This window comes from Microtus pennsylvanicus, chromosome 11 (assembly GCF_037038515.1).
Source record: "Microtus pennsylvanicus isolate mMicPen1 chromosome 11, mMicPen1.hap1, whole genome shotgun sequence".
Classification (NCBI taxonomy): Eukaryota; Metazoa; Chordata; class Mammalia; order Rodentia; family Cricetidae; genus Microtus; species Microtus pennsylvanicus.
In genome coordinates this window covers 67,279,678-67,301,642 of record NC_134589.1, presented here as the reverse complement: position 1 = coordinate 67,301,642, position 21,965 = coordinate 67,279,678, and the positions used below count along the sequence as shown (strand labels likewise).

The 21,965-nt window shown below is 51.6% G+C and overlaps 1 protein-coding gene across 5 annotated transcripts in view; it reads left to right on the top strand.

Annotated features, from left to right (window-relative positions):
• The window catches only part of P4ha2 (prolyl 4-hydroxylase subunit alpha 2), a 31,768-nt gene extending 11,825 nt beyond the window's left edge, over window positions 1–19,943 (top strand). For 2 of the 5 annotated variants that reach the window (XM_075992611.1, XM_075992612.1), the window contains exons 6-16: window positions 724–861; window positions 4,446–4,685; window positions 6,279–6,472; window positions 7,218–7,394; window positions 13,597–13,667; window positions 13,886–13,985; window positions 14,710–14,763; window positions 15,197–15,262; window positions 17,355–17,423; window positions 17,730–17,826; window positions 19,457–19,943. In XM_075992611.1, coding sequence (XP_075848726.1) covers window positions 724–861; window positions 4,446–4,685; window positions 6,279–6,472; window positions 7,218–7,394; window positions 13,597–13,667; window positions 13,886–13,985; window positions 14,710–14,763; window positions 15,197–15,262; window positions 17,355–17,423; window positions 17,730–17,826; window positions 19,457–19,527 — 1,277 coding nt within the window. In that variant the 3' untranslated portion in view covers window positions 19,528–19,943. Of the gene's footprint in view, window positions 1–723; window positions 862–4,445; window positions 4,686–6,278; window positions 6,473–7,217; window positions 7,395–13,596; window positions 13,668–13,885; window positions 13,986–14,709; window positions 14,764–15,088; window positions 15,149–15,196; window positions 15,263–17,354; window positions 17,424–17,729; window positions 17,827–19,456 lie in introns of all 5 variants that reach the window. The other 3 variants (XM_075992613.1, XM_075992614.1, XM_075992615.1) reach the window with 2 other exon arrangements.
• Window positions 19,944–21,965: the final 2,022 nt, after the last annotated feature.

Here is a 21,965-nt window from a genome sequence, read left to right as displayed (position 1 = left end):
GAAATAAGGGGGAACGCTGACAGTACAGTGTGGCTGCCTATGAGGCTTTCCTTCTTTTATGTGGATGCTAACATCTTCAGAGTTCCTGACCATAGAGCTGTGAAGAAGATAATGTAGCAGCTTTTTCATCCCTGGGCCCTGGCTTGCCATGTGGTGAAGGGGTGGCACCAGGTGCTGTTGCTCTTGGAAAGGGGCCAGGAGTGGAATTCGTTGGCGTTCCCCTCCCAGTCCTTAGTTCTTAGGCAGATTCTCAGGCCTGAAGCATTAGCATGGCAAGGCCCGGAGTCCTAGACTATCAGGAATTGTGTCTCTCTTTGGGACTAGGCCTTGAGGCCCTAGAAAGCCACCTGGGGCTACTTCAGCAGTCAAATCTGTCTAGGCACCACAAGCCCATACCCTGGACTCAAGTGCTAAGCCTTTTAGTTCCAAATGAATAGCATAGGGAGGGCTAAGAAAGAATTTCTGTGGAGGAGCCCCCAGGGAGGACTCTCTGAAGAAGGAGAACGCTTTATTGTTATTTTTCTACTCTTATTTTGGTGCTGGCTCCCGAATGCCTGCCAGGCACGTGTCCCGATCACTGAGCCTACAGCCTACCAACAGCTTTTGAGGGAAGGGGCAGGGAAATTCCACCAGCCAGACACCTTCTAGCGACAGCCTCTGGTCCCTGGTAGATTTCTGTCCCCAGGATCAGGAGTGACTTCTCTTCTCGCTGTCACTTGGAAGGTTTTGTCGCCAACCTCTCCGTGCAGCGGCAGTTCTTCCCCACCGACGAGGACGAGTCCGGAGCCGCCAGAGCACTGATGAGACTTCAGGACACATACAAACTGGACCCAGACACAATTTCCAGGGGGGAACTTCCAGGTGAGGCACCTTGTTTACTTCCGTCTCCTCAGTGTCTGGACGGTCAGACTGTCGGTGGTGGTGGTGGTGGTGGTTTCTGGTTCCCTTTGGATGCCAGTCTCCCATGCTTCAACCCCTTCCCCAGCGTCTTGATTCAGGTATTAGCCAAGATCTCTCCTCTAGCATGGTAGAGAGTTGAGGCTGTTGCTCAGGAGTATCCCTCAGCATCCCGCTCCCAGAAAATCTCCCATCAGCTGGCAGACCTGCTTCCCATCCCTGAGCCTCTCATTGCTTTCTGTCCACGGCTGGTCTGTAGACCCACTGCGTCTCCCGTATGTCTCCCTAGTTAGTCTCTGTCCCTTCCCATTCTGTCCTTACCTCTCTGGGCTCTTTGAGTTCATATATAGTCCCGCCTAGTCCTCCATTTCTTTTGCCCCCCTTTCCCTGTGCTCTCTCTCTCTCTCTCTCTTTCTCTCTCTCTCTCTCTCTCTCTCTCTCTCTCTCTCTCTCTCTCTCTCCCACACACACACACTAACCTCACAAGAAGGCTCTGTAGCTCATCGCTCATACTTCTCTAGGTCCAATGCTCTTTTGAGTCCATTTCTTCTTTCCTGAGGCTTCTGGGTAGTGATTTGATTTATTTTCTCTGCTGCCCTCCCCGGTTCTCACATACTCCTGAACCCACAGTGCCTTTGTCTGTTGAAGTAGAGCGGCGGGCTGCTTCCCGCCACCCGGCTAGCTCTACCCGAAATAATTACACGGAAACTGTATTCTTTTATACACTGCCTGGCCCATTAGTTCCAGCCTCTTATTGGCTAGCTCTTACATATTGATCTAACCCATTTCTAATAATCTGTGTAGCCCACGAGGTGGCTTACCAGGGAAGATCTTAACCTGCGTCTATGTCCAGTCGGAGAATCATGGCGACTGCTAGAGTTTCTTTATTACTTAACCAATGAAACAACCCTCCATCATTTGTCCCTCTCATCTGTGATCCTGTTCTTCAAAGTCACTAGGAACACAGGGCCAGCAAAGCCAGCACACGGATTACAAGCATAACACCCTTTAATTTTGCTGTAGTGTCTGGCATGGATTGTTTCTTTCTGTCTGATGTCCTGGATTCTGGGGTGCTGATCTCTGCCTTTTCTCTTTTCACATGTCTGGCCATTCCTTCCTGTTTTTGATTTTTTTTAATTGGCCTTTTGCCTGTTTCCTGCCCAGTGCTAGTGATTATAGATTTACTGGGTCTAGGGGGTTATTTGAGACCAATAAACCCAAGAATTCAGTTGGACCTCATTATAATTTAAATAACACCTCCCTTCTTGGGAGCCTAGGGGAAATACAGCTGAGAGACCCAGGTGATGTAGGACCTGTCTTCCTCCTTAGTTGTCCTGTGGCTGGCTACTCAAGGCCCAGGGTCTTGGTGTGGAGGACTCTGCTGAGCTAACAAGGGGAGGAGGGTTCTCTTTATTCCTGCTTAAGTCAGTATTGGTCCAGACCCAACCATGAGGCCAGAGTGAGGAGGTAATTCTGGGGAGCTTTTTGCCTTGTGGCTGTGAGGCATGGTGGATGGGAGAAGGGAGCTGTATATTGACAGTGTCCTTCCACAGTTAACAGGTCCCCGAATGTCCTGGATAGGGCCGGAGGGTAAAGCGAGTTACTCCCCAGAACTTCACCCACTGTTCACTCTGAACCCCTTCCTCAGGGGAGCCCCACTGTTTTCATCGCTTGATGTGCTGCCCGACACGGATGACATGCTGGTCTGTGTTCCTTGTCAAGGCATGTCTCCTGGGCCTCCAACCAGAATAGGCGAGCACCTCTAGACATCTCTACTTGGACATTCCATGGATTACATAAACTTCATTGGTGCCAAACTGAAATTCCCATCTGTCCTTACCTATTCTCTTAACAGAAAACACCTCTGCCCATTGGCAGCCTAAGCCGCAATCGTAAAGTCTATGGATTCTGTCTCTCTAATACCCTTTGGCCCTTTGCATATCTCCAACTCACTCGGGACAATTTTCTGTCTGCTCCTAAGTACACATTTATCCATTTGACTTCAATACTTAGCTTTCAGAAGTGACCCCAAAGTCTCCCTATAGATAGGGCATTCTTCCCAGCTTGCCTGTTGTTTCCAGCGTTTCCATCTCTCGGCTCTGGTACCCTCACCCGTTGTGGGCTCCTCCTTGTCTGTTAGCCCTTCAGCACTCAGCCTAGCTGTCCCCGAGTTCCCTTCTGAGGAGGATGCTGAGTTACGGATGTCATTCCTCACATTCTTGGCATTCATAAGACATGTTGATTGTAGCTGCTGATCTCTAACATCCTGAGGTAACATCCCCATATATCATCTCAGTGGATTTTTGGCACAGTCCTTTAAAAATGGTTCTGGTGTCTTTATTTAGATAGACTGGGTAGGTAGCATATCCTTTTAGCTAGGGGACTAAGGCTGAGGCTGGGTGAATTGTCCAGAGTCGTACAACTGGTAGGGATGCAGCAATCTGGCTCTGTCCAGGTCCAGGGCACAGCTTGCTTATCCATGTTAAGCCTGTTGTAATAGATTCCTGCATCCAAAGAGTCAGTGGAGATCCACGGAGACTTGTGGAGAAAGAGCGGTCCCATGAGCCCCCAACGCTTGGTCTGCCTATGATTCCATCTTATGTTTACTCTCCTGACTTTCTGTCCCATGTCGTCAGATTTTGGGCCACCAGAACAAACAGACCTTGGTCTCTGCAGCAGCTACTATCCTGGGAAGAGGCTCATTGTAGATCTTGGGCGAAGGGAGGGATGTGGCAATAGTCCTCGCATGCCATCCTTGCCTGGTAGCTGTGAATAGGGAGCCTCGGGCGGCTGCAGGGAGTGCCTAGCCCTCTTCGTGGGAGCTGTCTTTTCATTATCCCCTGAGGAACACATAGTTTTTGCCATCTCAAGCTCCACATCTCCCTAAAGCTGCTGCTGTTCCTCAGGTTGAAACCATCTTTGTGGCCATGTTCCATGGAAGAGGTCCTATCAGGCACGAGACCCGCTGAGCTGATGCTCCAACATCCCTGCTGGATCCCAGCCTCGGTTCTTTGTCGCCATTGGCATCCGTCACCTATTCCCATTATCTGTCTCTTCTTCCCCTTGTCCTTCTCATGTTACTCCATCTGTGTTCCCTTGAGGTCTAACCTTGAATTTTCTCTGTTCTTTCCTTTTTCAGACTTCCTACCTGTGACTGCCCTCATCCATGACTTTCATGTTACCTGAAATCCTTCTTAAATTCATCCAAGGTTTCTGCTCTTTAGACTTCCATGGCCAGCTGCCCTCCACACAGCTCTCATTTTGACCTACAGGACCTATACCCACTGACCTCAGGGCCGTGTCTTGGTGGGACTCCCTGTCACAAAGCCCTGAGGCTTAGAGATTGACTATGACCTATAACCTAAGCTAAACCATCCTGTTTATGCTCACTATATTGACGGTATTTCATGGTGTGTGGCATGAAGTCGGGGTGGGATTTTGCTTAAATAATGTCCCCCTTTCAGTGGCCCAGGCTTTCTCCAAAGTGAGCATATCCCTCCCTCGCCCAAAGGCATTTCCAAGCCTGACAGTTGCTATTCCTGCTACAGGAACAAAGTACCAGGCCGTGCTGAGTGTGGACGACTGCTTCGGGATGGGCCGCTCAGCCTACAATGAAGGAGACTATTACCATACTGTGCTGTGGATGGAGCAGGTGCTGAAGCAGCTCGACGCTGGGGAGGAGGCCACCATCACAAAATCCCTGGTGCTGGACTACCTGAGCTATGCTGTCTTCCAGCTGGGGGACTTGCACCGTGCTGTGGAGCTCACCCGCCGCCTGCTCTCTCTTGGTAAGGAGGTTAGGGACTGGACCTAGCAAGGGAACTTGACTCTTCTGCCCACACTGCTTGATCATCTCTTAGAACTAAATCGATTGGATTGTCCCCTGCGCAGGGATGAGTGTGTCTTAGTGATTTCAACTGCCTTGTCAACTGCCAACTAGCTCCTTACCCACAGCCTTCCTGTTAGGTCATGTTCAGCTGGTGATGGGTGTTCAAAGGCCTTGGACGTCCTTGTGTGTATATGTGAGTGTTGCTCATGCACGTGCATGGACATATGTATGTAAGTGCATGTGCACATACATGCGTACTGTGGCACTTTTTAAAATAAGAACCTAGTGTTGTGGCGCTTGTACCATTATGCAGGGTAGACCCTTCACCGTGTAAAGTACAGATTGAGAAGCAAGCTGTACTTCTGGATGGCCGCAGTGACAGTAATTCTAGCTCTTAGTGTCCCGAAGTCTAAAGTAGGACTTAGCGTGCCATTTGTACTCTGTATGTCTTGTGGTGTGGGACAGAACAAGGCTCAAAGCGCTGTATCTTTACCGCACCTTTTGCTAGTACGTGGGAATGTTATCGTCTGGACTTTCACAAAGCAGTGGAGACTTGACTCTGCCACTGCTTCCCAGGGAGCCTGCGTGTGAGGCAAGCTAGCATTTGAGCATCCCGCAAGACCAAAGTGAGCATCCCGCAAAAACAACGTGGCCAGAAGGTTTTGTAGAGTCTGTCATGTGAGTTAGTAAGAGCCTTGGACAGGGAGTCAGGACACCTGACTCTTCTGTATGGTTTCATCTTGAGTCACTGGACCTCTCTGAGCCTCAGTTTTGTTATCTGGGAGTGATGCCGAATTCCTGCCGTGGCTGTTGCTCCAGATACTGTGTTGTCCTCCAGAACTCTGGCTCTTCTACTTTTAAATAAAAGTTTATTACAATTTATTTATTTATTGTTTTTGTTTGTGTATGTGCTACAGTGTACATCTGTATGTTTGTTGATTGTGTAAGCGGGTGAACGCAGAAGTGCTACAGTGTACATCTGTATGGTCGGGCCCAACTCCAGGGAGTCAGTTCTCTCCTTGTACACTGTGTGGATCCTGGGCTTTGAACTCAGGTTGTCAGGCTTCACAGTGAGCGCCTTTACCTGCTGAGCCATCTGGTCTGCCTTGTAGCCCTCCTATATTTATTTATTTATTTATATTTTATTTTTTACCAGTCTCTCAGCTTGTGTCCCATCTGTAGCCAGTGTGTGATGTGGTCCCTAGACTTGCTGGCTGTACTCTGGGGAATGGCTTTAAATAGCTACAGCCAATCACAAGAAGGAGGTGGGACTCCGAGGCATCGCCTGGAAGTTCCACAGTTCTGCCTAATCCCCTAGTTACTAGCTGAATGTGCCTCACTTTAATGACATATTTCCCTCATCACTGGACAGGATGAGAAAGCCCCTGCTGGCTTTTAAGCGCTGGCTGACGCAGCCCGGTTAGGTGCCGCAGCCAGTAGAGTGTAGCCTACCAGCGGGCTGCTGGGAGAGGAGTGACTCACAGAACAGTTTCTGTAAACGACCCTAACAGATGTTTGTGGTTTTCTTGTCCACACTTTTCGCTTTTTCTAGACCCAAGCCATGAACGAGCTGGCGGGAATCTTCGGTACTTTGAGCGGCTGCTAGAGGAAGAAAGAGAAAAACCATTGTTCAATCAGACAGAAGCTGGACTAGCAACCCAGGAAAACCTATACGAGAGGCCTGTGGACTACCTCCCCGAGAGGGATGTGTATGAGAGCCTCTGTCGTGGGGAAGGCGTCAAACTGGTGAGACCTGGGAAAGGGTGGGTGGTCAGGCTGGGGATCTGGGTGCTGGCTCTGGGCAGGCAGCATGGGAAGTTGCACTGTCGCTTTGCACTTTGCTCAGCATCTTCTGAGGCTGGGAGGTGGGGGTTCTCTGATGCATAGAACAGGAGATTGTCTCCATGGATGCTCCAGGGAGAAATCCCATCCTCCAGGACATTGCTGTACTCCCAACTCACCCCAGTGTGCCTACCTAATGTTTGACTCATTGGTTTGAGGGAAATGATGGGTGTAGATATGCCTCAGGTCCCCAGGGTGTCAATGACAAGAAAGACCCAGTGGTGAAAATGGCAGCACTTGCTGGGGCTTGGTGTCTGTGTCCCTGGCTTCCGAGAGCCCTAGGGTTCTACTGACCCTCACAGCTCAGTATTGAAGGAGGCACTCCCCTTTTCTGTGCCCCCTGATTGGCTTCCGATTGTTTTCCATCTGGAAAGGCTTCTCCCCAGCCACAGTGCTTCAGGCCTATTTAAATCTCCATGAAAGGGTCAGGAGGTGCCCTTTGCTGCAGGAATTGTGGAAATGGCGTGATCTTCAGGGAGAAGGGGAGCTGCATGGTTTGTGTAGGGTCACTTCCCACTCTGGTTTTCTTCTGTGGTGAAGCCGAGGACAGCCTTGGCCACGGAGGGTGAAACCAGCCTGTGCAGACAGCTGGACTGACGCTGAGCATGAGGACTCGCTCCGCTCAGGACCTATATTCTGTGCTTCCTAGACGCCCCGGAGGCAGAAGAAGCTTTTCTGTAGGTACCATCATGGTAACAGGGTGCCTCAGCTCCTCATCGCCCCCTTCAAAGAGGAAGATGAGTGGGATAGCCCGCACATCGTCAGGTACTATGATGTGATGTCGGATGAAGAAATCGAGAGGATCAAGGAAATCGCTAAGCCCAAAGTAGGTGTCTCTGTGGGTCCTGCTGGGCCCCTGAGTGAGGCGGGGTACAGTCCCTCCTGCTGCTTCTGTGGGGCAGCTTGTCTGTGTGCCAGTTCACTCTCGCCCGTAGCTAGTGTGGACTTCGACTGACGTTGTAGATTTATGAACTCCGTAGAGAAGAAAAAGCAGGGAACCAGATGGACAGGTGTCAGCATGATAGCAGGTCATGTTGGGAGCAGAGCAGCTCGGTGACAGATGCCATTTCACCTGGTTGAAGGGCTGGTTGTATGGGTTGCTTTTCAAGAAATGCATAGTCCCAGAAAAATGGGATCTGTGGAGTTCCAGATCAGGACTGCAGTGAGGGGTAAGGGCGGCAGTGAGGGCTGCAGTGAGGGGTGAGGACGGCAGTGAGGGGTGAGGACGGCAGTGAGGGGTGAGGGCTGCAGTGAGGGGTGAGGACGGCAGTGAGGGGTGAGGGCTGCAGTGAGGGGTGAGGACGGCAGTCAGGGGTGAGGACGGCAGTGAGGGGTGAGGACGGCAGTGAGGGCTGCAGTGAGGACGGCAGTGAGGGGTGAGGGCTGCAGTGAGGGGTGAGGACGGCAGTGAGGGGTGAGGGCTGCAGTGAGGGGTGAGGACGGCAGTGAGGGGTGAGGATGGCAGTGAGGGGTGAGGACGGCAGTGAGGGGTGAGGACGGCAGTGAGGGGTGAGGACGGCAGTGAGGGGTGAGGACGGCAGTGAGGGGTGAGGGCTGCAGTGAGGGGTGAGGGCTGAGGACGGCAGTGAGGGGTGAGGACGGCAGTGAGGGGTGAGGACGGCAGTGAGGGGTGAGGACGGCAGTGAGGGGTGAGGACGGCAGTGAGGGGTGAGGGCTGCAGTGAGGAGTGAGGGCTGCAGTGAGGGGTGAGGACGGCAGTGAGGGGTGAGGGCTGCAGTGAGGGCTGCAGTGAGGGGTGAGGACGGCAGTGAGGGGTGAGGACTGCAGTGAGGGCTGCAGTGAGGGGTGAGGACTGCAGTCAGGGGTGAGGACGGCAGTGAGGGGTGAGGGCTGCAGTGAGGGGTGAGGGAGGCAGTGAGGGGTGAGGACGGCAGTGAGGGGTGAGGACGGCAGTGAGGGGTGAGGACGGCAGTGAGGGGTGAGGGCTGCAGTGAGGAGTGAGGGCTGCAGTGAGGGCTGCAGTGAGGGGTGAGGGCTGCAGTGAGGGGTGAGGGCTGCAGTGAGGGGTGAGGACGGCAGTGAGGGGTGAGGGCTGCGGTGAGGGGTGAGGACGGCAGTGAGGGGTGAGGGCTGCGGTGAGGGGTGAGGACGGCAGTGAGGGGTGAGGACGGCAGTGAGGGGTGAGGGCGGCAGTGAGGGTTGAGGGCTGCAGTGAGGGGTGAGGGCTGCAGTGAGGAGTGAGGACGGCAGTGAGGGGTGAGGGAGGCAGTGAGGGGTGAGGACGGCAGTGAGGGGTGAGGACGGCAGTGAGGGGTGAGGGCTGCAGTGAGGGGTGAGGGCTGCAGTGAGGGGTGAAGGCTGCAGTGAGGAGTGAGGACGGCAGTGAGGGGTGAGGGAGGCAGTGAGGGGTGAGGACGGCAGTGAGGGGTGAGGGAGGCAGTGAGGGGTGAGGGCTGCGGTGAGGGGTGAGGACGGCAGTGAGGGGTGAGGACGGCAGTGAGGGGTGAGGACGGCAGTGAGGGGTGAGGACTGCAGTGAGGGGTGAGGACGGCAGTGAGGGGTGAGGGCTGCAGTGAGGGGTGAGGACGGCAGTGAGGGGTGAGGACGGCAGTGAGGGCTGCAGTGAGGGGTGAGGGCTGCAGTGAGGGGTGAGGGCTGCAGTGAGGACGGCAGTGAGGGGTGAGGGCTGCAGTGAGGGGTGAGGGCTGCAGTGAGGAGTGAGGGCTGCAGTGAGGGGTGAAGGCTGCAGTGAGGACTGCAGTGAGGGGTGAGGACGGCAGTGAGGGCTGCAGTGAGGGGTGAGGGCTGCAGTGAGGGGTGAGGGCTGCAGTGAGGGCTGCAGTGAGGGGTGAGGGCTGCAGTGAGGGGTGAGGGCGGCAGTGAGGGTTGAGGGCTGCAGTGAGGAGTGAGGACGGCAGTGAGGGGTGAGGACGGCAGTGAGGGGTGAGGGAGGCAGTGAGGGGTGAGGACGGCAGTGAGGGGTGAGGGAGGCAGTGAGGGGTGAGGGCTGCAGTGAGGGGTGAGGGCTGCAGTGAGGGGTGAGGGCTGCAGTGAGGACGGCAGTGAGGGGTGAGGGCTGCAGTGAGGGGTGAGGGCTGCAGTGAGGGGTGAGGGCTGCAGTGAGGGGTGAGGACGGCAGTGAGGGGTGAGGACGGCAGTGAGGGGTGAGGGCTGCAGTGAGGGGTGAGGGCTGCAGTGAGGGGTGAGGGCTGCAGTGAGGGGTGAGGACGGCAGTGAGGGGTGAGGACGGCAGTGAGGACTGCAGTGAGGGGTGAGGATGGCAGTGAGGGGTGAGGGAGGCAGTGAGGGGTGAGGACGGCAGTGAGGGGTGAGGACGGCAGTGAGGGGTGGAGATTGCCACGAGATGATAAGGACCACAGAGAACTGTTTGACTTGGAGGAGGGTGTACATACATACGATCTGGATAGTCCTCATCTTTACTTACTTATGTTTAAATTTTCAATTTAAATACATTTCTTATTAAACTTATTCCTCATTGGTTTGTTTTTTGTAAATTTTCTTCTTGGAAATATTTTAATTCATTGCATCGTTATATTAGTTCACTGTTATATGCTAAATTATCGAGTACCATTTTTTATGCAGGGTCTTATGTAGTTCAGGCTGGCTTCAGACTTGTTTTATATATACCTAAGGGTAACCTTGAGCTTCTGACCCTTCTGCTACCACTTCCTGAGGGCTAGGATTACAGCTGTATAATGTCACACCTGGTTTAAATAGTGCAGCCATCGAACCCGGGGTCTCCTATGTTCCAGCCCAGCGCTCTTAGCTGAGCCACGTTTATGGCCTAATATGCCAAACTGTTGATTTTTGCAGTATCTCTCCCAGTGGTAACTCATGTTTACTGAGCTTGGTGTGGCAGGACCTGTCTCCAGTGTTCTATGTGTATTTAATGGTTGTCTGTTGCAGACTCCGGTTCCTCCTCCATTTTCCCTTGAAGAAACTCACCTGTGTAGGTCAGAGGTGGAGGTAGAAGTTCCTCCTTCTTGACTTTGTTGGCTGGTGTTCTTGGGTTATCTTGACAGAATTGTCATCTGCAAGCAAGGGAAATGTTTTATCCTTCCTAACAGTTAGAGCTCCTTTGCCTTGATCATATTGCTGAGATGCCTGGAGCTTGTAGAACATCTTTGCAGTGGACCGCCTTGTCTTGTGTCTGAGGATCATGGAGGATCCAGCTGGCATTTCCTGCTCCATAACCATCGACTGTTGGCTTTTGTATGCCATGTTGCTACAATTATTCCTTGATTTCAAGCCCATAGATGATTGGTCCCATTTAATCTTTTTCGAAGAGAAGCTGTCATTGCCCCAGCTTTCTCCCGTCACAGGCAGTTGGGAGGGAGGGATCAGCTGACTCTTCTATTGCTTTGTTTGTAGTAGAACTGAAGTGGCTGAGGTGGCCGGGAGCTTCTGCTCATGGACAGACCTCTAATAGGTGCCTGTAGTGGCCCCAAAGCTCACTTCAGAACAGCCTTGGTTTGAAGACATAGCACACATCAGGAGACAGGGTCTGTTGCTGGTATCATGGGTGTAATCGAGGTTCAGTCTAGTGTATGGAGCACTGTAACTAGGACTCCTCATTTCACTTCCTTGGTCACTTCCAAAGTCCTCCAAAGAAGAAAGCTTATTCTCCTGTTTTCTAGTCGAGAGAGACACTGACAAACCAAAATCTCCTGAGAGATTCCTTACCTGCCATAGTCCGGGGCATGGAATGCTTTTCTGTGTGCACGTGCATACGTGAGTGGCAGGGATGGGGAAGGTGGCTGATGTTGGGATAACTGGTCTTTTAACAGGAGCCATGTGATAAACCATACACATTGGCCATCATGAGCTGACCTCTTCTTTCCGGAGGCTAGGGCAGACAGATACTATTCCGGCTTTGAAGTGGGGCCAGCGAGCTTAGCTTGGCTTGCGGGGAATGCCTGGCAGCTGTCTGTGAGTCCCCAGTCTGCTTTCAAAATAGCCTCGTCTGTCCCCAGGGCAGAGCACAGCTGCCCAAAGTCTTTTTTGGGCACCAGGCCAATGCCAAGGCTCAGATGTTTGCACAGTCTAGTGGCAATGACTGTCATCAGGCAGGAATGGCCATCCACTAGGCTAATAAAAGGACCATAGATAGGAACCTGGGAAACCATCTTTATTGGGTATGCTGGCGGCCATATTCATATTAGAGCGTTATGAGCTAGAGTGATCAGATGGGTCAGTTTACTTCCTGACCAGACTTCTGATATGGCTCCTCTTCTCCATCCCTTTTCACCTCCTGTCCCAGGCCTCTGCCATCTCTTGCCCTGATCCTTGTTCTTCCCATCTGGTCTGTCCATCAGGTGGCACAATAGTCCTTATATTCCATTGTGACCGCCCCTCCCTTGCATAAGGCCGTCCCTGTTTCAGGTTGACCATAAAATGGCAGCAGACCCCAGTCTCTGTCTCAGGCCTTTTCTCATCTCACTGCATCAGTAGCCTCAGCCTGTAGCCAGTGCCCTTTCATCCGGGGCCTCTGCACCAGTGCCCTTTCCCTGCCGCTATAATGTACGCGGTACCCTAGCCTGGGCCAGCAGGTTGTTCTTCAAGGGCAGGGTCCCGAGGAAGAAGGATCAGAGGTAAAGAAGGTAGAACAGGTGGGCTCAGGAGGTCTTGAATAAGCTATGTCTCACACCAAGCAAGCTTATTAAGAAGTTCAGTGTCTTATATACTGTTTCCAGGGGAGACATGAGACAGTGCCACTGAAGAACTATCATACAAGGGGATGATGTCATCAGGTAGCTAACCAAGCAGTGTCACACGAGGGGAACACAGGGTATCTCAAGGGCAAGGGCATCAGAGAGGAGTTCACAGCCTTGGCACGGATACCCACAGCATTTGGCTCTGAGGACCCAAAGCTACAGCTCCCTTTGGACCTTTGCCCCGGGTCATTACTGTATCTGCTAAGGATCAGACAAGGAGCTACATTCCTTCTCCACACACGAGGGTCTCAGAGGAAGCCCAGCTCTCAGAAGTACCCAAGCTGCTGCAACCTTTGGCTGCATTCCCACAGGACAGTAAGCTCACCCATGCTTACTTACGTGGCCCGTTTTCTACCGTCTCCACTTGACCAAGGTCTGTGAAGGCAGGGGTCATGGCTCGGTCTCAGCATAGCACCTGGCACACAGTCAACACCAATCAGATAGTTATTGGAAGTAAGAGTCAGCACTGTTCTGTTTGGTTCATCTATACTTCTGCCTGAACATGCCTGTCCCCTCCCGGAGCCTTTATATGGAGACTGGGGAGATGAGGTAGAGGAAGGGTTTGTGTGTTTGTGTGTGTGTGTGTGTGTGTGTGTGTTTGTGTGTGTATGTGTTTGTGTGTGTATGTGTGTGTTTGTGTGTATGTGTGTGTGTATGTGTGTGTTTGTATGTGTGTGTGTTTGTGTGTATGTGTGTGTGTGTATGTGTGTGTGTGTGAGAGTGTGTGTGTGTGTATTCGTGTGTGTGTGTGTGTATTCGTGTGTGGTTGCCCACGGTAGGTGGCTTGTGTACAGCAGTTCATGTACATCAGATTCCTACCGTTTTCTCTGTTGACTCTGGGAGGGCCGAGACAGACTGTAAACTATTTTTCTTGCTGCACAGTAGGAGCCAAGCAGGGCAGGAGGCACAGCAGACACGTTTGGGTAGCTTCTTGGCAGAAGGATGGGAAAACTTGACCATGTCAACAGAAGCCTTGGGTTGCAACTCAGAGATGGCCCAGTCTGAGTGTGGTGGAATCAAAGCTCAAGCCATGCTCAGGCAGTGTGCTGTGGGCCTGTCAAGAGAGGCCATGCTTGGAGAAATCATGTAGAGACCAAGCAGAATTCATAGGCATAACAGAGCTGGCAGCATAGACCTGGGTAGCAGAAGAGTGGGTAATGAGCAAGGAGGGTGTGGCCAGGGAAGTGGAGTCTGGACTGGAGTATCATGGGACCTCAGCTAGAGCTACTTTCTGCAGCTGTTTTCCCACTGATGTGGCTGGCCCATCTGGTCTCAGTTTCTCTGGGAAAACACCCAAAACCAAAAAGGATAACTCCATCCTTTTTCTTTTAGCTCGCACGAGCTACTGTTCGTGACCCCAAGACAGGTGTCCTCACTGTTGCCAGCTACAGAGTTTCCAAAAGGTGAGCAGAGGTAGCCGTGGGGTGGAGGGCAGCCACTCAAGCCCAACTCCAGAGCTTCCCGACAAGGAGGTAGAAGAGGGCTGATGCCGGCTTGTCCTGCTTGCTGCACCTTCTCTCTCCGGGGCAGTCACCCTGTGTTGCCCCCTAGCTGGCCTTGCCTGGGAAGGACTCACGTAAGCCTACCCATGCCTTCCATCTTTGTTGTTTTCTTTGTGCAGCTCCTGGTTAGAGGAGGATGATGACCCTGTTGTGGCCCGCGTCAACCGTCGGATGCAGCATATCACAGGGTTGACCGTGAAGACTGCGGAACTATTGCAGGTAGGCTGGTCCTGGGGCCAGAGAAGTTGGGAGGGGTTCTGTTGGGCTGGGTGGTCCCCCAGGTTCCCAGGCTGTCTGAGCAGGCACCTACACTGTTAGTTACTCTTCTAATCAGAGGACCCAACAGAAGCAAACTGATGAAGGAGAGGTCTGCTGTGGCTCACATTTTAGTCCATCACCGTGGGGAGGCTCTGCAGCCGAAACTTGTAATACAACTTGTTCACATCTTGCTGAATCAGAAACCAGAGGGCTTGGGCTGGCCAGAGCCAACAGCAGATAAAACCTTCATGGCCCACAGCCCATGATCTAATTATGCCAGCTAGGTCCCAAAGATTCCACCCTCCAAAGACAGGACCACCATCTCCGGAGCGAATATGTACTCACCTGTGCCTTGAGTTCACATTCCCAGCGTCCATACTAAAAGCTGAGCGTGGTTAAGCATTTTACTGTCACCTACAGGCTTGCAGGGTGGCAGCCTAGCTCCAGGTTCATTGTCTCAAGGGAATAAGGTAGAGCGTGATGGAGCAGGACACACACAGCCTTCTCCTCTGACCTCTGCGTGCACACACACGTGTGCACACACCACCATATACGTATACCACACACGCATAGTACATACACACACAAGTTGGGGGTTGTTTTCAGGCCTAGGGAGATGGTTTCCACGGAGAGTTGGGCGGCTGTGGGGCTGGTCTTACTGCTGACAAAGTCAATCTCTCATCAGGTCGCAAACTACGGAATGGGAGGACAGTACGAACCACACTTTGACTTCTCTAGGGTAAGCCCTCAATTGCTAGTAGTTCTGAAGGGCTCTGCCCTGGCTGGTTTGACAAGGTTAGAGCTTCTAGAAGCCTTTCAGCTTTCATGCCATCCCTCCTCTGCCTTCCACCTCACCAGGGGAAGACTATGTTGTTGGTGAAGCACCTGCAGGGTGAAGCCTGGCTGTTTTCTGTCGATGTAGGGAATGTTTGGTAGCCTTGTCCCATGTCCCTGCTGTTCTATGGAAGACACACTTACCATCCCCCTGCCCCTTCGGGTCCCAGTCCTTTGGGTTGGCGGGTAAGTTAGTTGCAAACTTAGATAAAAGTTGTTGTCTATTGCAGCGACCTTTTGACAGCGGCCTCAAAACGGAGGGGAATAGGTTAGCGACGTTTCTTAACTATGTAAGTACTGGGCTGGGCCCATTTGTCCACTCTCACTTAATTTTATAGAGCGATGAGCAAGATGCTTTCAAGCGTTTAGGGACTGGGAATCGTGTGGCCACGTTTCTAAACTACGTGAGTATGATGCGTGCACTGATGGGCCCGGTGGAGCCCCTGGGGCCAGAGAGCTCCTGCACATCCCACCCCATCCGGGCTCATAGCGTCAGCTGTTGCATAGGCTTCCTCAGCGCCCTTCTTGGCTAGAGGATAGAGAGTTGGCTTTTGTTCCCATCTGTGAGCTTGCCCTTCTTCTACTCCCTGACTCTTTCCTACCCGCCCCTCATATCTTTCTCAGCTGTGGTAAAATATAGATAATATAAAATTTTCCATCATAACAATTTTCTGTGTGCTTTAGTGATTTTATTAAGTCCATCCCTAATGTGAACCATATCCCATCTGTTACCATAGCTCTTCTCACCTCATAAAATGGAAACTCTATTTCTATTAAACACTCATTCCAGAGTCCCTTCCTCACCACCACCCCGCTCTCTGAGACCACATAACCTCATCCAAGCGGAGCCCTGGAACGTCGACTTCTTGCTGGCTGATGCCCTTAGCCCCTGTCTTTAACATGTGTCTGCCATGGTGTGTTCTGCTTCAGGTCTACTCTGAGCTGTGGGAATGAGAGCCACGGTGAGCTCTGTCTCGGTGGCAGAGAGCAGAGGTGGCCAGGGGGTGCTTTTAGATGGAAACTGCCTCTGTTTCCTCAGAGGCTGCGTAGCCAGCTCCCCTCCTGCTGCCCCGCCCCCACCCGTGGGCTCTCAGTTCACCTTTCCCTATTATAATAGCCCACTCTAAGGATGCATAGTCAATGAGCTTAGAAACAAAGCTTGCCTTTTGGCTTGAAGTTTTAATTGTCCTGGAGATTGCTATGCACATACACTTTTGAGAAGGTCCTATGTGGTCTCCATTGTGACATCTGACGTCTGACATGGGAGACTCACTTGAAACATGGGAAAGATGGTTATTTAGTTACCATGGAGACAAACACTGAAGAATTTGCCCAGGCATGGGGCTCGGTAAAGACCTCATTTAGGAAATAGCATGTCAGTTGAGACTTGAAAATTAAATGGAAATTTGTGGAACATATTTTGGCAAAGAAGAAGGTGTGTGGGGGCCTGGAAGGGAATAGGTTTGGGATGTCACGAAACCGGCAAAGGCTGGTGTATCTGGAGAGAGAGGCGAGCAAGGCTGACTTGGAGAGTCGCTGGGTTTGAACCCCAGCGCTGGGGAAGCCATTGGGCTTTTCGTCTTCCTTATCATGAGCCTGCCGAGTGCCCACCCCTCCAGGCAGGCTGTATGTGTCACACTGGGAAACATCTTAGCTCCAATTCTTATTACAGCATAGACGAAATGCTTCAAGTAAAAGTGCAGTTTAGAGGAGAAAGCAGGGAAGAGTAGCATTCTGGGAAGGTGGAGGGCTGATTAGAGCAGCTAGAGCCAGCAGAACGGCCATGCAGGGAAGGGGGTACTCCTGAGGTTAAAAGCCATAGGGAACTCCTGTCCAGAGCTCTGTACACACTGCTGAGAACACTAGCTTAGGCAAGGCCCCGGCAGTGGGTCAGAATTCAAGATGGGGACAGGGTAAAGATAGGCATTTTCTTTTTCCCTTCTCTCTCTCTCTCTCTCTCTCTCTCTCTCTCTCTCTCTCTCTCTCTCTCTCTCTGATATGTATTTATCTATATCAGTGTTTGCATGCATGTGTGTGTGCATATATGTTATATGTGCTGCATGCATGCATGACGCCCACCGAGGCCAGAAGAGGATGTTGGATCCCCTGGAACTAGAGTCACGGGTGGTTGAGCTGCCATGTGAGTGTCGGGAACTGAGCCTGGGTTGTGTGTAACAGCGTGCTCTTAACTGCCATCTCGCCAGCCTAAGAAAGTCATTTTTTAAATGGACACAGGTTGTATCTATTCAAGGGTGTCCTGAATGTGGCTCTTCTGGGGGCTTTAGCTCCAGGCGTGGAGCCTGTCTTGATGAACAGCATAGATTAAGCCGCATGTGGGAAGCCTTTCCTGGCCTTAACCAGTCATAGCCAGAACTTCCAGCCAGTGCTGCTCATTCTTGGTGTGAGGGTGACCTGTGCATCTTGTCGTGTCCTACGATTTTGCTTCTCTTGTTGTCCTTGGGGAGAGGGACCAAGCTCTTTGCCTTATGTCCCCAGATGAGTGATGTAGAAGCTGGAGGTGCCACCGTCTTTCCTGACTTGGGAGCTGCAATTTGGCCCAAGAAGGTGAGTGTGATTCTTCAGGGTCACGCGTTGAAGCAGGGCTCAGACCTTGTCAATGTCCCCCAGTACCACGGGCTGTCTACTTGACTGTCTTCCCACCCACGCTCTGGACTGCGGTCCCCACTTGTACCCATGGAGAAGGGAGGCAAGGCAGGTGCATTACCGAACTTTCTTCTGTTTGAGCCCTGTCCCCCAGCACAGAAAAGGAGGGGCATTTCTGCCTAGGAGTGGATGGCTCTAGCTAGATGCCTAGAGCAGGTCCCTGTACCTGATGTTTAGGATGCACTCTGACAGCTTGTTCTCTCCCAGGGCACAGCTGTCTTCTGGTACAACCTTCTGCGGAGTGGGGAAGGCGATTACCGGACGAGACACGCAGCCTGTCCCGTGCTTGTGGGCTGCAAGTGGGGTGAGTGACGTGAGGGGCAGTGTTGAGGCTCTCGGCCTTAGATGCAGAGGTGGAAACCACTGCTAGCTGCTGTCAGCTCCGCATCACAAAGGGTTGTCTTGGCTGCTTACACCACCCAGCCAGAGCTTCCACAGCTGGTTGTCAATGCTCAGAGAGCCACGGAGGCCGGGGCTGCATAAGCACCCTAGGTCCAGGATGGATTTTCAGAGACGTGGGCTGTGGCAAGGGTTTTAGTGGCGCATCGAGAGAGCTGGGAACAGAGAGGAGAGAGGGTGTCTGTGTGAGACAAGAAAGACACATGCGGCTACAGCCAGCACTGTAGGTAACGGGGTGGTGGTGCTGAGGCTAGCTGTCCTTGTCACTTGATGAAGGGGAGTCCTGAGATGGGACGACTGGACCTGGGGCACAGCGCAGAGGATGAGCTTGAGCCTCACCCTGGAAGCAGCTGTGGAGAGCTGGGGAAAGCGTGGACTAGACTGTGACAGGAAGGGATCTCTTGCGTTTGTGACCCGTGGAGTTTGGGAGGTAACCTGTGACAGGCTCGCAGAAACGGTGAAGTAGTTGCTGGTTTGGGAGGAGGAAGTGTAGGGAAAGTCAGTGTACTAGATGGCAAGCGTGTTGCACAAACACGACACATGTAAGCACTGCGTGCTTAATTAAAGTTTCCCGTTAATCAAGTCTTCTGGGCAGTGTGTTTAGGTAAGTTCGGGTATTAAATTGTATTTTAAAATCTCTGACTTGAGTAGTGCAGTACTTTAAAAACTCATGTGTGTGTGTGTGCATGTGTGTGTGTACGTGCATGTGTGTGTGTGCGTGCATGTGTGTGTGTGCGTGCGTGTGTGTGTGCTTGTGTGTGTGTGCATGTGTGTGTGTGCCCATGTGCCATGTCACACGTGTGAAGGTCACAGGACAATTTGAAAGAATGGGTTCTCTCTTTCCATGTTGTGGGTTCTGGGGATTAAGCTTAGGTTGTCAGCTTTCTGACATGAGCTGTCATCTGCCCTGCATTATGTTAGTATTCCTCATAAGAGAGTCCATGTTTGAGAACAGAGCCACGGTACATGCCTGTGACCTGGCGGTGCCTGTACCAGTGCTCTAGCTAGGGTACCCACTGCACTAAGATTCTGCTCTCTAGCTCACGGGGCCCGCGGCTCATGGCCAAGCCCTGCCAGTGCTGATAGGTTTACCATCCCTCTCCTCAGTTTCTGCTTGTCACTATCCCAGCCTCTTGAGGTCCTTCACACTTCCCCGGGTGGCCTCTGCCTTTGAGGACTTTCTCATCCTGCTTTCTGCATCCAGCCCACTTGGAGTGAGTGGCAGTCACATGATTTGCCCGATAACTTCAGTTCAGCTTCTTGTTCTGAGTCAGTCCTGCTTTCCTAGCATCATGAGATGCCCTTTGGCTCTGTTCCTATGGCAACTTGCGTACATGCATCGAATCACTGGTAGACTTTTGTACCACTACCTGTGTGCCCGTGTGTTTTCAACAGTGCATGATTGGCTTGAGGTCTGAGCTGTGTTGCTCTGGAGTCTCCCCCCGCCCACCACAGGGCAGTGGTCGTCATGGGAAGCATGATTGGACGGCTGAACTGTTAGGTTGAATCATCACATCCCTGTTTTCTGTTCACAGTCTCCAACAAGTGGTTCCATGAACGAGGACAAGAGTTCCTGAGGCCTTGTGGGACAACAGAAGTTGATTGACATCCTCGTCTGCTGCTCTGCTCCTTCCTGGTCCCACAGCCCGAGTCATCTTCAAGTTCAGCGTGACAGATTCCTTTGTGTGTTCCAGCTCCTGTCAGGCAGGTCAGCGGAGGAGCCAGCGTTTGTCTGAATTTGAGAGAGTGTGTCCTGGGCTGAGTCCTGGGTGACCTGGGCCCCAGACTCTGGCCAGCCTATGCCTGCTCTGACTCCACGGGCAGCATCGGTGTGGTTGCTGCAGAACCAAACTGTGTGGCACCTAGCTCGGTGCCTTTGTACCTCAGATGTTTCAGGTGGGAGAGGTTTTAGTGAAACCAAAGTTCTGATGCTGTGTTTACAAGTTTGTTTTTATGACATTTCTATTTGTTGTGGCTTTAACCAAAAAATAAAATGTCCCCTGCCAGAAGCCTTAAATAGCCTATTTTGCAGTGTTTTGAGTTCATTGCTGTTGGGTTTTGTTTTTTTAGTCCAAGAACTGGGGCTGACTCTGTTTAAAATGCCTGCCACACAGACATGGACCTGAATTCTGATTCCCAGCATTTATATACAAAGCTGGGCTTGGCAGTGCATGCCTATGATACCAGTACTGGGAAGGTGGAGATAGGAAGATCCCTGGGGCTGGCGGACAGCCAGCCTAGCCAAAACGGGTGAGGTCCAGGTTCAAAGAGAGACCTTGTTTCAGAGGAAAATGCCTGAAGTGGATGGCTGGTCTCTACACGCATGTGCACACATGAGCATACACACATATGAATGTGTATGCACACAATCCAGGAGCCCTTACCAGTTTCACCATTTTGTATGCATCTCCACCGTGCAGACATTCTCAAGAGCAAAGCCCTAGTCTTGGGTTCTAAAAATGGTTTTCATGCCCATGTGTCCTCCAGGCTTATGTACTTTTCTGGAAACTGGAGGCAAATCATCCCACCTGCCCTCCCTGAGAACATAGGAAGAACATGTGGTTCACAATTGGGATGTTGTTAGGGTTTGATTTGGGATGTGTGCACTGAGTTGTCCCTGGCTCACAGATGCAAAGAATATGAAGGTGTGTGTGTGTGTGTGTGTGTGTGTGTGTGTGTGTGTACCTACATACATGTTACTTTCTGGCTGGAGTTTTTCTGATTACCACTCAGGAGCCATATGGGAGACCCTCCTGCCTGACATCTTCCCTGTCTAAGAAGCTGTGGGTAACCATGGGATGGTGATTGGTGGTCACCACTGAAGCTTCCCTCCTGTGGCCAAGTCACTGACTACAGTAACTTCATTTTCATTGACTTTTTAACCAGCGGAGGCAGACTATAACTATTTCTGTCTGTTTGGCATCTTTCATTTGGTATTGTGTTAAAGATTTGTCCATATTGACATGGAGTCTGTTTTTATGGATCCTCTAGAGAAACAGAACAGACAGGATAAATATATGTTACAAAGGGAATTTATTAGATTGACTTACAGCAAGCAGGCTGGGTAGTTCAACAGTGGTGAGCTACACTCCGGAGAAGCTGAGAACCAGCAGTAAGTGGTTCAGTCTATGAGGTTTGTGCCTCAGTTGTCCCAGTCTGGTGCTGAAGGCCTGAGGTTGTCCTCAGTCCACATTGGAAGATGGAAGAAGCTTCATTGTGATAGGAGTGGGGGACAGCAGCAGCGGTGGCCACAACTGGATAGACACACTCACCAGCAAGACGGAAAGGCAGGCAAGGAAGAGTGAGAACACTGCTGTTTTGGACTTTGCATCTGGGCTGCCACAGGAAGGTGTTGGGTACTGTAGAAGAGGGTCCTCCCCCTCCACCAATTCCTCCTGTAAGTCCCTCACAAAGCTGCCCAGAGGTGTCTTTTAGTTGACTTCAGAGTCTATGATACTGACACAAGATAAATCATAATATGGTCAATACTCTACCCTTTGGGCATTTGAGATGGTTTCAGTCTTTGTATAGTATGATAAAGGATGCAATAAGTAATTTTACACATGACTTCTGACTCACATTTCTTGAGGGTATAAGGAGGAGTGAGTGAAAGTTCTATCTGCTCTCCCTCCACTGTCTGGAAAGCAACTGCTGAACTTTGCCAAAACAAGGTGGGACAGTCCTTCAAAATTCCTGCTCCATAGAAGAGTCGACTGGATATTTTAAGCCTGTAGGCTGAAGATTGGATGCCCCAATATTGCAGAGGAACCTTGGGTTAACTGTCCAGGCAGCCAGATGTCTGTTGTTTCTATAGGCTTGGAAGTGGCTTGCACTGTCCTTTCTATTTACTATGATTTGGGAGCAGGTTGGTGTCCCAAAAGAAAAAGCCTGGCACAGTTTACACTTCTGTGTCTTATCATCGAAGGAAGTCAGGCAGGAACTCAAGCAGAGCAGCATCCTGGAGGTAGAAGCTGATGCAGCCGTATGGAGGGGTGCAGCTTACTGGTTTGCTCCTCATGGCTTGCTCAGTGTGCTTCCTATGGA